Source organism: Lontra canadensis, unplaced genomic scaffold, assembly GCF_010015895.1.
Source record: "Lontra canadensis isolate GAN:19392208 unplaced genomic scaffold, GSC_riverotter_1.0 scaffold2, whole genome shotgun sequence".
In the NCBI taxonomy this organism is placed as follows: Eukaryota; Metazoa; Chordata; class Mammalia; order Carnivora; family Mustelidae; genus Lontra; species Lontra canadensis.
Window position 1 is genome coordinate 39,543,796 of NW_022630996.1, and position 13,857 is coordinate 39,557,652.

General features: G+C 43.6%; 1 protein-coding gene across 1 annotated transcript in view; it reads right to left on the minus strand.

Annotated features, from left to right (window-relative positions):
* Positions 1–10,979, minus strand: part of CHN2 (chimerin 2) — a 291,065-nt gene extending 280,086 nt beyond the window's left edge. The window contains exon 1 of the mRNA XM_032872434.1: positions 10,369–10,979. Coding sequence (XP_032728325.1) covers positions 10,369–10,417 — 49 coding nt within the window. The 5' untranslated portion in view covers positions 10,418–10,979. The remainder of the gene's footprint in view (positions 1–10,368) is intronic.
* Positions 10,980–13,857: the final 2,878 nt, after the last annotated feature.

Genomic DNA, 13,857 nt, shown 5'->3' on the forward strand with positions numbered 1-13,857 from the left:
TTTCCCTGTTTCCTTGTTGTCCCAAACATTGATCTCTTGGTGTATTCCTTAGAAGCAAAATTATTTAAGATAAAGCACTTTAGGGGCAGCTGGGTAGCTCACTCGGTTGAGTGGCTGGCTCTTGATTCTGGCTCAGCTCATGATTTCTAGGTCGTGAGACTGAGCCCCATGATGGCCTCCAAGCTCAGTGGGGAGTCTGCTTGAGGATTCTCTCTCCTTCTCTAGCTGTCCCTCCTCCTACTCATGCTCGCTCTCTCTCTCAAATAAATAAATCATTAAAAAAAGAAAAAGCAGGGGCGCCTGGGTAGCTGAGTGGGTTAAAGCGTCTGCCTTTGGCTCAGGTCATGATCCCAGGGTCCTGGGATCGAGCCCCGCATCAGGCTCTCTGCTCCTCGGGGAGCCTGCTTCCTCCTCTCTCTCTGCCTGCCTCTCTGACTACTAATGAATCCAGCCTGGAATAAACAACATGGTAATAAAAAGAAAAAGAAAAAGCACTTTATTTTGTTTGTGTGCAATATGTCAAATAAATAAGGAATGCAGGCTTTGTTTCCTTAAAGAACTCAGTGCTCAGACAGTCCTGAGGGTACAGAGGACAAGAGGAAGTTGAGGTACACGGTCTCTGATGAGAAAAGAATTATAGATGGTGATCACCCACCCAAGTGATTCTGTGATTCACACTGCCCTAAACGTATGATCTGAGTTATGTCAAAAAGGACTAAGCCATACATGCCATGGACCTCTGGCTATTACATCTGAATCCAGTGGCCTCAATATCCACCTCTTTTTTTTTTTTTTTTTTATTTATTTATTTGACAGAGAGGAGAGAGAGCACAGTAGGGGGAGCAGCAGGCAGAAGGAAAGGGAGAAGCAGGCTCTCTGAGCTGAGAGCCTGATATGGGTCTCGATCCCAGGACCCTGGGATCATGACCCGAGCCAAAGGCAGACATTTAACAACTGAGCCACCCAGGAGCCCCTCCACCTTTGTCTTGACAGTTGTTTGACCCTTTAAAGATACCATCTACCTTTCCATTTGCTTGTTGCACTTGAAGATGGTAACAGAAGTTCAAGGAGGAGGGCAGCTTCCTTTTCTTAGGAACTGTTATGTTCCTGCAACTTATTTGCATGCATTTTCTTCCAATTAAATGTGCTGAAGATTCCCAAAACTGACTTATATTCTAAAAACCGATGGATTTGCTTTGCCCCATATGTGGGTCTTTTGCAGTAGTAAAATACTTCTAGGCAAATGGTTTGCTGATGGCCAAGTTGGTAGAAAATCTCCTTTAAATAGCACAGCTTGGATATGCCACTAGCAACCTCAGTCCACACATTCACAATTTTCTTATTTTCTTTATGATGTTTTGGAAGAGATACAATTATAAGGTCCAAACTACTTCTGGACATGGGCGTTTTTCTTCCTCTTTGAGGGTGAAATTATAACTCACTGTAGAACTTTTTTTAAAAAAAGAAATGGGAGTTATCATTAGGAAAACTACAGACCATTTTTTAAAAAGCTTGAATCCAATTTGAAGACTAGAAGAGTTTATAAACATTTAATTACTCTCCCCAACATCATCCTCCAGCTGTCATTCCACAGTCCCCCTCAAAGTTATGAAAAAAAATTACTTTAAAAAAAAGTCAATTTGCAAAATTAGTGAAATATAACCTAAGCAGCATAACAAATATAGGAATGGGAGAACATTCTATCAAAGTTGCTATCCATAGCTTATTAATTTTACATGAGTAATGTCCCTCTCTTAGAACCACCTTCCCTGTCTACCAGGGCTGCCCAATAGAATTTTCCACAGGATGATGGAAATGTTCTATTTGTGCATGGTCTAATATGGTAGCCAGCAAGCACAGGTGTTATTGAGCATTGAAATGTGCCTCATGCAACTAAGGAACTGAATTTATTTAAATTTAAATTTAAACTTGAAATTTAAACAGCTACATGTGGCTAGTGGTTACCGTATTGGATAGCGCAACTATCTATAGTTAGGGCAGGGGCTAGGTCACTTAAATCTTTATGCCACTCTTGGCACATCAGCCTTGAGATCCAAGGCTCACATAAAACACAAAGCACTTTATGACTCCTTTTTTGAAAATATTAAATAATTAAATAGAACAGCTTCCATGAAGCCAGACAAGGGGGGGGGGGGAAACCAGCTGTAAGAAATTCTCTAAGGATAATGCTACTCCTTAGGATGAGCCAGAAAAGGGGATGGAGGATGAATATTCTAGAAACGTGGGTCCTAGAGGTCCGTTCCAGATCTAGCTCCACAATCAACTAGCTGAACGGCTCTGGGCAGTTCTTGGAGCTCCTCTGAACCTGATTCTCTTACTTATATAATTCTGGAATCTGCTAGAACAACCTACAAGTCCCCTCCTCCCTTGAAACCTGTAACGAAATGTAAAGTCAAAGCAGATCAGGAGGAAAAAAAAAAAACATTCTCAGGTAAGAAGTGTTGCATATGGTCTACCAGAACGCCTTCTGTAATTTCAGTTCCTGTACTTTTCACTTAAGATAGAAGCTAACAAATATATAGTCTTCAGGCTGAGGATTCAGAACCTGAGAGTTTCACAAGGGGATCACAAGATTTGATGAGCACACACAAAATGGAATGCTTTTAAGACTCCGGTGAAGACAGTCAATTGAATGCAAAGTAACAACTATTCTTTTTTTCTCCCCCTCGATCTTTTTTCTTTTATTTGGAAAATTTTCAAACCTTAGAAAAGTTGCAAGACTAATATGATGAACACTTTATACCCGTCACCTCATGAGACTGTTCTTAAGTACTGATATCCAGAAGCCCAATCCCCTACGGGATCTCGCTACAGACCACTCCCTTGATAACACCTCCCAGTCCCTAACGCTAGTGAGAATAAACTTTAGTCAGATCGGAGGTGGGTCTGGATAACCACCAAGGGCAACAAAATAAAGCACAACTGTATTACTGTATTTTCTCTGTTAACAATAAGCATGCATTTCAGCCTTAAATTTTATGTCAGACACTTTAAAAATGAGATAGAATAAAAAATGAACTCTTTAGGTTTCAAGACGAAAAATCCTACTCTTTGAAATGAAGGAGACATTGCTCCAATCCTAGCACCGGGAATCCAATCTCTGTGCCCCCTCTGAACCGATGCCTTTGTTTGCAAAGGGGACTCGTGGTCTACCTCAGAGAAATACCCTGAGGATTCCATGTAAACAGAGTGAGACATAAAAACCATTCAGGATTGCTAGCTGCTTTTCCAGTTTACTAAGCCTTTTCCCAAATAGTATACTTCAGGAATGACAACAGTGTGGGATAAATTCACCAGAAATTTGGTTTAAAGACAAGAGAGGGGTGCCTGGGTGGCTCTGTCAGTTAAGCATCTGTCTTTGGCTCAGGTCACAATCTCAAGTCCGGATGGAGCCCTTTGACAGGTTCCCTGCTCAGCGGGGGAGCCTGCTTCTCCCTCCCCCTCTGCTGCTCCCTCTGCCTGTGCTCGCTCTCACTCTCTCTGTCAAATAAATAAATAAAATCTTAAAAACAAAACAAAACAAAAAAAAGCAGCAAGGGAATGGAAGCTCAAAGATGTTCAGGGCAGGAGGAGGTATTGGCATCTACTGAGCAGATAGGACAGCCAGGCCTACAGGAGGCCATCCTTCCATCACCCCTGTTAATGCTCACGTCAATTCTGGGAAACAGGTTGTTATATCTGCCGTTTGCCATCAGGTTTTAAAGCTCAGAAAGGCTGATTTCACCAAAGGTCACATCGTTAGCTAGTTGAAGGGCTTAGTTAAGTAAGTATCTGGTTTAAATGCCTACATTAATCATTTAGGAACTTCCGCTAAGGGTTCAAGAGTCTTGGTTAATGGTTTAAGGGTCATAGTTAGGGCTTAAAGCCTCTTTAAGAGCCTAGTTAAGGGTTTAGGTGCCCTGGTCAATGCTTTGGTCAAAGGTTTCAGTGTCCAGATCTTCTGACTCTGAGGTTAGGGCTCTTCCTACAACATGTAACGAAGACACATTTTGGAACATGAGGTTTCTTGCCAGCTCAAGGATGTAGACTGCTTCTCTACATCTAGTGGATTCTGCCAGGCAAGTGGCATGTAGCCTTTCTTGAAAAAGTGTTCTCCCCAGCAGGTCCACCAAGGCAAGTGGTGGTTGGCAGCCCACACAAAATACATAGACGGTGTCTCAATTCCAGGAATCTTAATCAACGTAACCTCTGGCCTTGGGTGATTATATTTTAAATAAGGCTATTCACTGAACACCTTTATTAGAGAATGTCTATGGGAACTCGGGCATCGGATGATTTGAAATAACTCTTTTTATGGCTGAGGTTGGGTGACTTGGACAGGCCAAGCTACTGAAGCAAGGCAAAGCTGTAATTAGACCATGCTGTAAAGACTGTTCAAAGATTGGACCCCACAAAGGTGTTCGATTAATAATAAATGAGGAGAAACGCAGGCTATTTGCACGAGCAGCTGGTGGATGGCTCTCCCTGGGTACAGAGCCGCAAAGTTTTATCGTCACTTGGCAGTGCACTCATGCCAAGTCTTCAGCCTCAGATCCCAGTGAACAGACACATGGGTCTGGTTGCAGACCAGACTGCCTGTGGGACCAGCACATTCCTAACTGGATTTCCCTCTAGTGATGGAGACTTTAAATAAACCTCTGCTTCTGTTAGTAACTTTGAGACACATGAGTTTTTTCTGTCACACCAACCAGCATGCATTAGAGATAAGGGTATCCATCCTGATCCCCTGACCAGAATCCATGCAAGCAACAGAAAACCAGCTTCCATTCCCACTCAACAAATGGAGAGAGAAGCAGGAAGCTGCTTAGAGGATTTGGAAACTAATAGTCAAGTAAGACCAAATACAGGGTTGATGAAAAAAAAATTCTAAATAGAAATCTGACCAACATAATAACATGTGAGAAAAGTAAAAAGAAGAGAAGAAGAAAGGAAGGAAGGAAGGAAAGTCATTCATTTTGAAAATTAAATGATACACATCAGGAGTCATGAAATGTGAATACATTCATAAAAGATAAATGATGGGTGGGTGATAGATGGACTCTATTAATCATAGGTCTATCACTAGGTCCCTTTCTCTTTCTCTGCTTCTAACTATCTTGGCAAGAATCTTGATCTCTTGGCAGAAAACTCTTTTCCAAAACATACCAATGTGACACTGCTCATGCATAGGTTTTCCAAACCCAGTGTCCGATTATTTTCACCATTGCACAAAAACAGGAGTTCCCGCAGAGCAGCAGACGGCCTTCAGCAGGCTGACACCCGCGCCAAGCCCCAGGTTGCAGCTCAGAGAACACACTGTCCAGCTGAATCCCACATGGACTGGCCTCAAAAAATACCCGGTGTTTGCGTACCCCAAAAGTTGAACAAATGGCAGTGTCTTTGAAAACACTTCACAGGGTTGTTGGAAAGGTGGGGGGGTTGGCATTTTAGCAAGAGTACACCTATCAGTGGGCCCTTGTCAAACCCGACAAGCAGGTAGTCATGCTTAAGAAAAGTCTGTCCTCTCAGATTCTGTATCACTGGATTCATCTGGGTTCCCACAAAGGAGCAGTGAAAAAATCTAGTAAGTTAAAATGAGATGTGGGAAGGTCACCAGAATAACAGCAAAGAACAACACTCTTCATCTGAGTGAATGATTTCTTTCAGGACATTAATTTCAGCTTTGCGATTTTTTTTTTTAATTTGCAATTTTTTGGAAATCACAATTTTTTTGGTGCTTTAAAATAACAAAAGTAATCAAATCATTCTGACCCTCTAGGAGATTATGAAATTAAATTACCAGTAGTTATCACTAAAACAAAGGTAAAGACCTTTACTTTACACAAAATTGAATATTCCTGAATAATTCGGGGGTCCAAAAGTAGACTTCTCTGAATGACTGTTTCAACAAAGTTATTCTGTTTTGTAATATTAGATCCATGGAGTTTCTAATTACACACTGGCAGCATTATCATAGTTCAGTTTTAACCTTCTGCATCTAGGGGTATGAAAGATTTGTAAATGTCACTGATTCTGACCATCCAATAATGAGTAATGAAAATTTCTATATATCACTTCTAGGATCAAACCGGTATGACAGCAGAAAATAGCATTATTTATTTGGCCCACATTATTATTGTATAAAATTTGGGGAAATAAATCCCTCAATTCATTTAGGAATATTCTTTTCCTAATTAAGGTTTTGATGACTCTACACATAAATACTGATTTTTACCTTTTTTCATTTGCATTGTAATTTAACGTCTATGTTGATTTGATTTCTATAATACAGTGCGTTTAATGTTCTCAAAATCTTAACAACTTCTTATCCTGGGTGTCCCTTTAATATTTAATTTTTACCTTGTTCAGTTACTGGAAAACATCTCATAGCTTTTTTATTTATTACTTTACTTGAGTTGATTTCTTTTCTTTCTTTCTTTTTTTTTACTCTGTGAAATTACCCATTTGGCAATCACATCACTAAAATGCAAGAAGTTCTTCTTTCAATTATAAAAGCCAGTATTGCCCATGATTATTAGCAAAACTATTTTGCAAATCAACCACTCTTTATTTCAGAATACAATCAAGTACCACAGGCTAGAGTAAAAGCTTAAGGATAGCAATCTTTTTTTTTTTTCCATTTAAAATAATAAACGTAATCAAACCTTCCTGCCAATCTAGGTGATTGTGAAATTTAATTACTAGCAGTTATCATTAAAACAAAGCCAAAGCAATTTCTTCCATACATAATTGAATATTCCAGAAGAAAATTTCTGAACAGTTCTTGGAAAATGTATTTAAAAATTAATTTTAACCTGATTATTTCATTTGTTATGTCTCAGTTGGTAATGCAGAATAAATGACACACTTGGGTGTTGTGGTTCAACAACAGCAAGTGAGAACATATTCTCAGGAAAATCAGATAACTTTGAGTTTACTACTGAGTGAATTATCAGATCTTTACTCTCTGTGCAAACACAACCAAACCTAAATCTTCCACATCTATTCCTCTAAGAGAGGTTTAACCCATATTATTCGAGTTCACCTCTCCATATGCTACTCACTACAGAATCAACAGTTCCTTCTTTCCTGCTCAATTGCCCAAGTATGTCCTAAGGCTTCCAGGGAGCTGTTCCATCAAACCCACTGCTACCCAAATGGAAAGAAAACCTCCTCCCTACATCAGCAGCACTCGTAAGTGACCTAGCTCCTCTCTGCACCATGCTGCTAATGGGTCTCTAGGTATAACCGTCCAGAGAAGAGATAGCACCTTCAAAATGGATCAACAGCAGATCTAAGAAAGGAAGTTGAGAATTGGGCCATAGACTTCCCCACCTCTAGGCCCTTGGAGGTCTTCCTGAAATGCTCTTCCTCTTCCTGAAACGCCTTTCCTGCTATCTGGGAAAAAAATCTCACTCATCCTTTAAGCCCCAACTGATAGGCCACCTCCACTGACTCCTGCCTACTGAAGGAATCACTCTCTTCCTTGCACTCTCCTCCACATAAGTCATTTTACCCAACTGGAATATAGATTACTATTTGTCGTCCGTCTCTGTGGCTGGACAGTGAGGGAAAGGATCCTAATTCATCTTTCTATTCCAAACTCTTGGGACAGTGCCCGAAACCTAAAATATACTTAATGACTGCTTATTTAATGGACCTCAGACCTCAAGATCAAATTTAACATGCAATGTAAGGGGCAAATTTTATGTGTGTTGGTCTTATTTCTGTACCTAAAGTCTGAGCCATGAAGTGCCTTCTATGTCATTCCTCAAAGGAGCAAAATTTATTAACACCAAACACTGACTAAGTGCCACACCCTGGGCTAACTGCTCTACACACTCTATCTCATTTAAACCACATAGCATTCCTATGAGTAAGTCCCGTTATTAACATTAGCCTTATCTACAGATGAGGACATTGAGGCTTGGAGAGTTGAGCAACTAACTCACTCCAAATTACCCAACTGGTAAATGGGGGCAGCCAGAACACAAGAACAAAAATCCCAGAACTTCGGAACTAGAAGGGATCCTAAAAATATGTTCCTCAATCAGCCTCCTTGAAACTGACGTTTAGAAACTTACTTCGGGGCACATAATTGGCCCTATGCGGAAAAAGGTGATTAATACGTTGATAGAGTGCCCTATTTTCTCATATAATCTGGCCTTTGCCTGGGAGAACGCAGCTGCCACAACAAACAGGCTCTATTCTTTAATGCCCAACACCTCTCACAGGTGTGAATTGCTTGTGTTGTCTGAATTATTCATGATCCACACGATGGTAAGTGTGCGTAAAAAGAGAACTACAGCTTCTTGCATTTTTCAAGACAAAGCACCTGATTAATTGGTGTATTAAGCAATATAAGCTCATAGGCCAGTCTGATCCACATCAAATAGTATACCCATGCCCACTTTTTTGAATTTTGGTGTTCACATAATTTCCCAGTTCCCATTAGGATTTAAAACAGTGGTAACTCAAGCAAGAAGGAGACCCATCATAAGCATCTCCATCCTATCTGCAAAGCAGTTACCAACATCTAAAGCTCGTACTGCATGACTTCAAACCCATGTATTTTTCTGAAGCCCGAATTCAATTTTTCTATCAGGTTCCTTAAGCTATACCAAGATCTGAATGTTCAGATGCCACACCATCTATAATTTATGCCATCAGTAAATCACATGAGAATACGGCCTTCTTGTCTTTTTTCCATTCTTCTTTCCTGTGGCCACCTCTCCACCCACCAGTCCCTTTTCTAGTGGGCAGCTTTCCGAGAGGGCTAACCATATGCTAATCGTAAGCCAACATCACTGTATTTTAAATTCAATGTTAGTCAACCAAAATGAATTGAAAAGCGGCAACAGTGGTTTGGGGGTACTAAAAATACCCTGTAACATTTGCTGAGTTCTCAGAATTAAAACCACAGGCAGTCAACTTGTTGCTGCTCTTAATAAGATATGACTGTTCTGCCCCATTGGCTGCTACTACCAGCAACTTGAACTCTATCATATGCCTAACAACACTGTGCTTTTGATTAGTTGGCAGTGATCAAGAAAGGAGGTGCCATTTCCCAGGAACTGAAACTGCCAAAAAAGATAACAGATGGCTTTCAAGGGATCACCTTGTGCCACATCACAATCGTACCTTAGTCAAACTCACCTTGCATTTATGATTAAATTAGTTACACATCTATAGATATGGCTTATTTATGACAGGTTTTCTGTCCAATGGTCCCAACCAGGTGATTGTTCTCAGAGTTTAATGTCTGGGTGATTGTAATAAAACACACACACACACACACACACACACACACACAATAGGAATTAATACAATATTAACATATTGAGTATTTTCCTGAGGATTTCAAGACCCTCTTGACCCCGGAAGACTGTATACTACACTAAATGTCTTATCAGCTACGCCTTTAGGGTTTGTCATTAAAGTTTTCGGGGACCAGGGAGGTAGAAGAATTCTACCTAATGCATCATTCTGATTAGAAACCTGTCATACTCAGAAACCAGAGGGTCTGTTTCTATTGATTCCTATTCCTTCAGGCTCATTAGCAGTTTTTTCTCTTCATCAGACCTGCCGATCAACCATTAAAAATGCTGAAAGAAGCCCTCCCCTTGCTCAGCCACACTTGAAAACAAAATGTATGCCCGGAAAGTAAAATTAGAGAGTATTATAAGAAAATGTCCAAGAGGCCACATAGGAAAAAAAAAATCACACACACACACACACACGCACACACACACTTGTAAACCGGCAAATTGTCAGAGGTTGGGGCTCGACCTTCCTTCCTCTAACTCGCTTCAATCAGGACCAGAAACACAGAAACCCTTCATTACTTCTATCTCACACCATGCCCCAAGCTTGTGTCTCCACGGAGCTAATTTCTGAAACAAACAAAGAAAATCAAGTCTGCGAGGAGCGGGGGTTTTCTCCTCTCTTCCTTGGATTTGGGCATCCAGCCCGGCGGGAGCCGCACCGCAAGCCAGTCCGGGCGCCCAGCGGCACCCTAACCTTCCGCGCCCCGCTAGCCCAGGTTCCCGCTGCGCCAGAAAGTGCGAGCCCGCCCTGCTCCTTTCGCTTCTCGCCCGCTGCTGCTCCCCAAGTCTCCAGAACCCTCGCGTTCGCACACTAAGGGCGCCACCGCTCTCCCACCTCTGCGCTGTCAGATGTCAGGCGCGGAGGTGCCGTGGGCGCCCCGGGTGCTGGCAAACCGAACCAGTGTCCCACCGGGCGCCTGCCCTCACTCCGAGAGAGGGGGCAGGACGGCCACAGGTAGGCTCTACCCATCCCGGGGCGCGGGGCGAGGGCAGGGGCGAGAGAGCCAGCGCGGCAGCCTGCGCCCGACGGGCTGAAACTCACCGGAGGACACCGAGGAGCCGGACAGGCTGGAGTTGCTGGACGCTGCCATCTCCGCGCGCCCCGCGCGTCGCTGCTGGCTCAGCCCCGGAGCGGACGCCGCCGCTGCCCTAGCGCGACCGCTCGCAGCCTTAGCGGCCCCCAGCCCATGGCAAAGTCCTGGGGACGCGCAGCAAAGCACCAGCCTCCGGACTCTGCCTGCACTTCCTGCTCCACCAGATGACGCGCTGCTGCCGCCGCTATTTATTTGTGGTTTCCGTCCCTCTCGGCGCCTTTGCACGCTCTTCTCCGCGTGTCGGGGGCTAGGTAGGAGCCGAGGGAGGCCGAGGGGCGGCGGGAGCGGACTAACCGTGCCTCCAGTCGAGCCCCAGCTGTGGTCCGCGCTCCCCCGCGCGCGGGTGGGACCACAGCGCCCGGGCGGCCCGGAGGCGCCCCGCCAGCTCCTGCACCCTCCCCTGGGCTCCTGCCTCCCCAGCGGCACTTCGAGCAGCCCGGGCAGAGGCGGCGGGGGAGCCAGACAGACAGAGCGACCTCCCCCTTCTCCCTCCGCCCCAACTCCGCTCGCGCGCACACAAAGGAAGGAGAGGAGACGCGGGAGCTCGGGGGGCTGGTTCAGCTGCTTGACAGCTTCTGCGACTGGGGCTGGAAGAGGAGGCTGAGGACTGCAGGGCGTTGGGGTGCGGGGGGACGCTGGACCGGGACGCGGGACCCCGAGGTGCTGGGGAGGTCGCCGGGGGGCGTGGGGCAAGCGCGGCTGCGGGGCGGGCGCAGCGCTGCCCCACGGTTTGGAGGCAACCCGGGGTGGGGAGTGGGGAGAAGGTGGTGGGTCTCGCTGCGGGTGGCCAGGCTAAGGAGCGGCGAAGACAGCCGGGCTGGGGGATCCAGAGGGCGAAGGCGAGGTCACTAAGGACACGATGCTAGCTAAAAGGGGATCTGGGATGCCAGAAAGGCTCTGGAGAGCTTCTTCCACTCCCCTCCAAATTGTTCTTTGTTACTCTGGAGCTGATGGTCCCTAACCCTGCAAGAAGGTGTGTTTTCTAAAACACCTTCAAAACACCTAGCAAGCCCCATCCAGCCGCATTTAAGTACCCCCAGCCACCGACAGTGATTAACGGGTCCACTGGGCTTTTGAGGTTGCCCTTCAAAGAAATAGAGATGTTCCAAATATGTCATCAGGCCCTCACAAAGCAGGGTGTCAAGAGAAGGAGGTTGTCTGACTTCGTCTGGTAAAGGATCCTCACAAAAGACTTGGCAGTAGGTCCAACTGTGCCCTTTCAGGAAAAGGGATTGCTTAGGTGTATGAGAGAAAGAGACTGGAGCACAAGGTGTGTACCTTCCCCCTGTATTTAAACCTAAATTAATTTCACTGGGAGGAAATATCATACGGATTTTTTTTTTTAATCTATTTCACGCTCCCAGCAGGGTAATCGGTTCTTTCAATCCTGAAGCAACAGAAAACTGTGAAATTTGAACAGAAATTGTTAGATCAGAGGAAAACGCAAACATTAAAGGAGTGAAAGTACTCTCATTATGTAGCAAAGTGGAAAGTGTTCACATTGGGGTAGTTCAATTTTTAAAAACATGGTTAAAAGGACAGAGTCAATTTAAGAATTATCAGGAGTGACACAGCAACAGCAGATAGTCCTAGGGGTCCACATCAACCATGCACCCAAGGTACAGTGACTGATAAATGTTGAATAATCGTAATATGCACTCATGTCACATTTTCTAGTTGATTTAAACTTTTTTTTTTTCTAATTCCCTTCGGGATGCCATCCTAGCACATCTTCCCAATGAGTATCTTTTTTTTTTTTTTTTCAAAAAATACAGTTTTCTGAATAGTTGAGGGCTCATGAGCCCGCCTCAGCCACATTGAGTCTTCCTGACCCTCATCTATATGGAACCTGGAACATTCCTGCCTGGTATAGGGAGACCTGAGCACCAACCCCCTTCCCCTCAACACATACTCCTTTTTCTCTCCTTTTGTGCAATGCAGCCTTGATGCAGCCTAACCTGGAGTCCTTCAGGGATATATGGCCCGTCACAACACTAATCTCTCCATCAGAACTGACTTCCTGTTCTCCCAAAGTTCTTCTGATCAAAGGCACATCTACTTCATTAACTAGTAACCTATGTATCCCTCCAGATCTTTAGATGGTGGACTGACTTGCCTATGTCACCTAGTAGGGCTGACACCCTCTGGGCTTTGAAGACGAAAGACAACACAGGAATTCATACTCTGGTTCCACCACTCACTAGTTACGTGACCATGAGCAAATCACCTACACTCAATGAGTCTCAGTTTCTCCACCTGCAACCCAAATCCTGATACTATAGGGTGTTATGAAGATTAAATGAAATCATGTGTATAAAGCCTCAGTGTACCTGGCATATAGTTTGTGCTGTGATTATAAACTGTGCACCGGAAAGGCCAAATCTATGATTTGACCAACTTCTGCTTTTTCCACTACATCTGGAGATAACTAATCAGCATTTACTTGTTCCACCAGGGGAAATATCTAATCTTTGGCCCAACGTTTATATCTTTCTTGTCCCAAATTGAGTAATACACAACAGGTTTCATTATTCATCTCTGAAGTCTTGCAAAAGGATGTCAAATTCTATTTCTGTAGTCAGATGATAATATTTACCTTCCCAGAACTTTGCGGTCATTAGTTAGGGAAGGTAAAACAGGCCTTGTGAAGTTGATTACTTTTATTATCTCAGATGGACTTGAGATAATATAAAGGGAAGGGACAAAGGGAAACTTGCTGTGAAGGTACTACCCCACAGCCACTCTGTGCTATATAAAAGTGAAATGAAACAGAGACTAACTTTTTTCCACTGGGTTCAGAGCCCAGAAGAAGGATACAAGGTCAACAAACATGCTTACTGAATAAAAACAAGATGACTGGGGAAGCTTAGCTTGTTGGTAGGAGATGAACCATAACTCCAAGGCCTATTATTTTGAAGAACAAATGGAGAGCTCCGGGTTCAGAACTAAAATCTGAAAGTTGATCAATAATTTAGATTGTTAAAGCCACAACGAATGGAGAAAACTCAGCAGGCATGATCGCTCACTATCATTTTTCTTAGCTTCAGAGCCCTAAAGGCTGGCTGTTCCTCACAAAAATGTTTATGATATCAGTAAATTAGCAGGAGGTGCCTGAAATAAGAAGCTAACCCCTCCCCAGCAGGCTCATGCACCTGCTTGTGGACCTGCCAAAGCAGTTCTCCAAATGAAACAATAAGGATATTCATTCATATATTTCACTCATTCATTCACTCATTCATTCATGGGCATTAACTCCAGCTAATGCCTATTTGTCAGTGGAAAAGCGAACACTGGTGCTGCAAAAATCTTAGGCCTCTTTGAAAAGTAGGATTTTTTTTAAAGATATGTCTACCTTTTTTCTTCAAATATTAAAACCCTCATGGGACGAAAGGAGTTTTGTTAATAATTTGGTCTACTGAGGATTAACAATTACCATT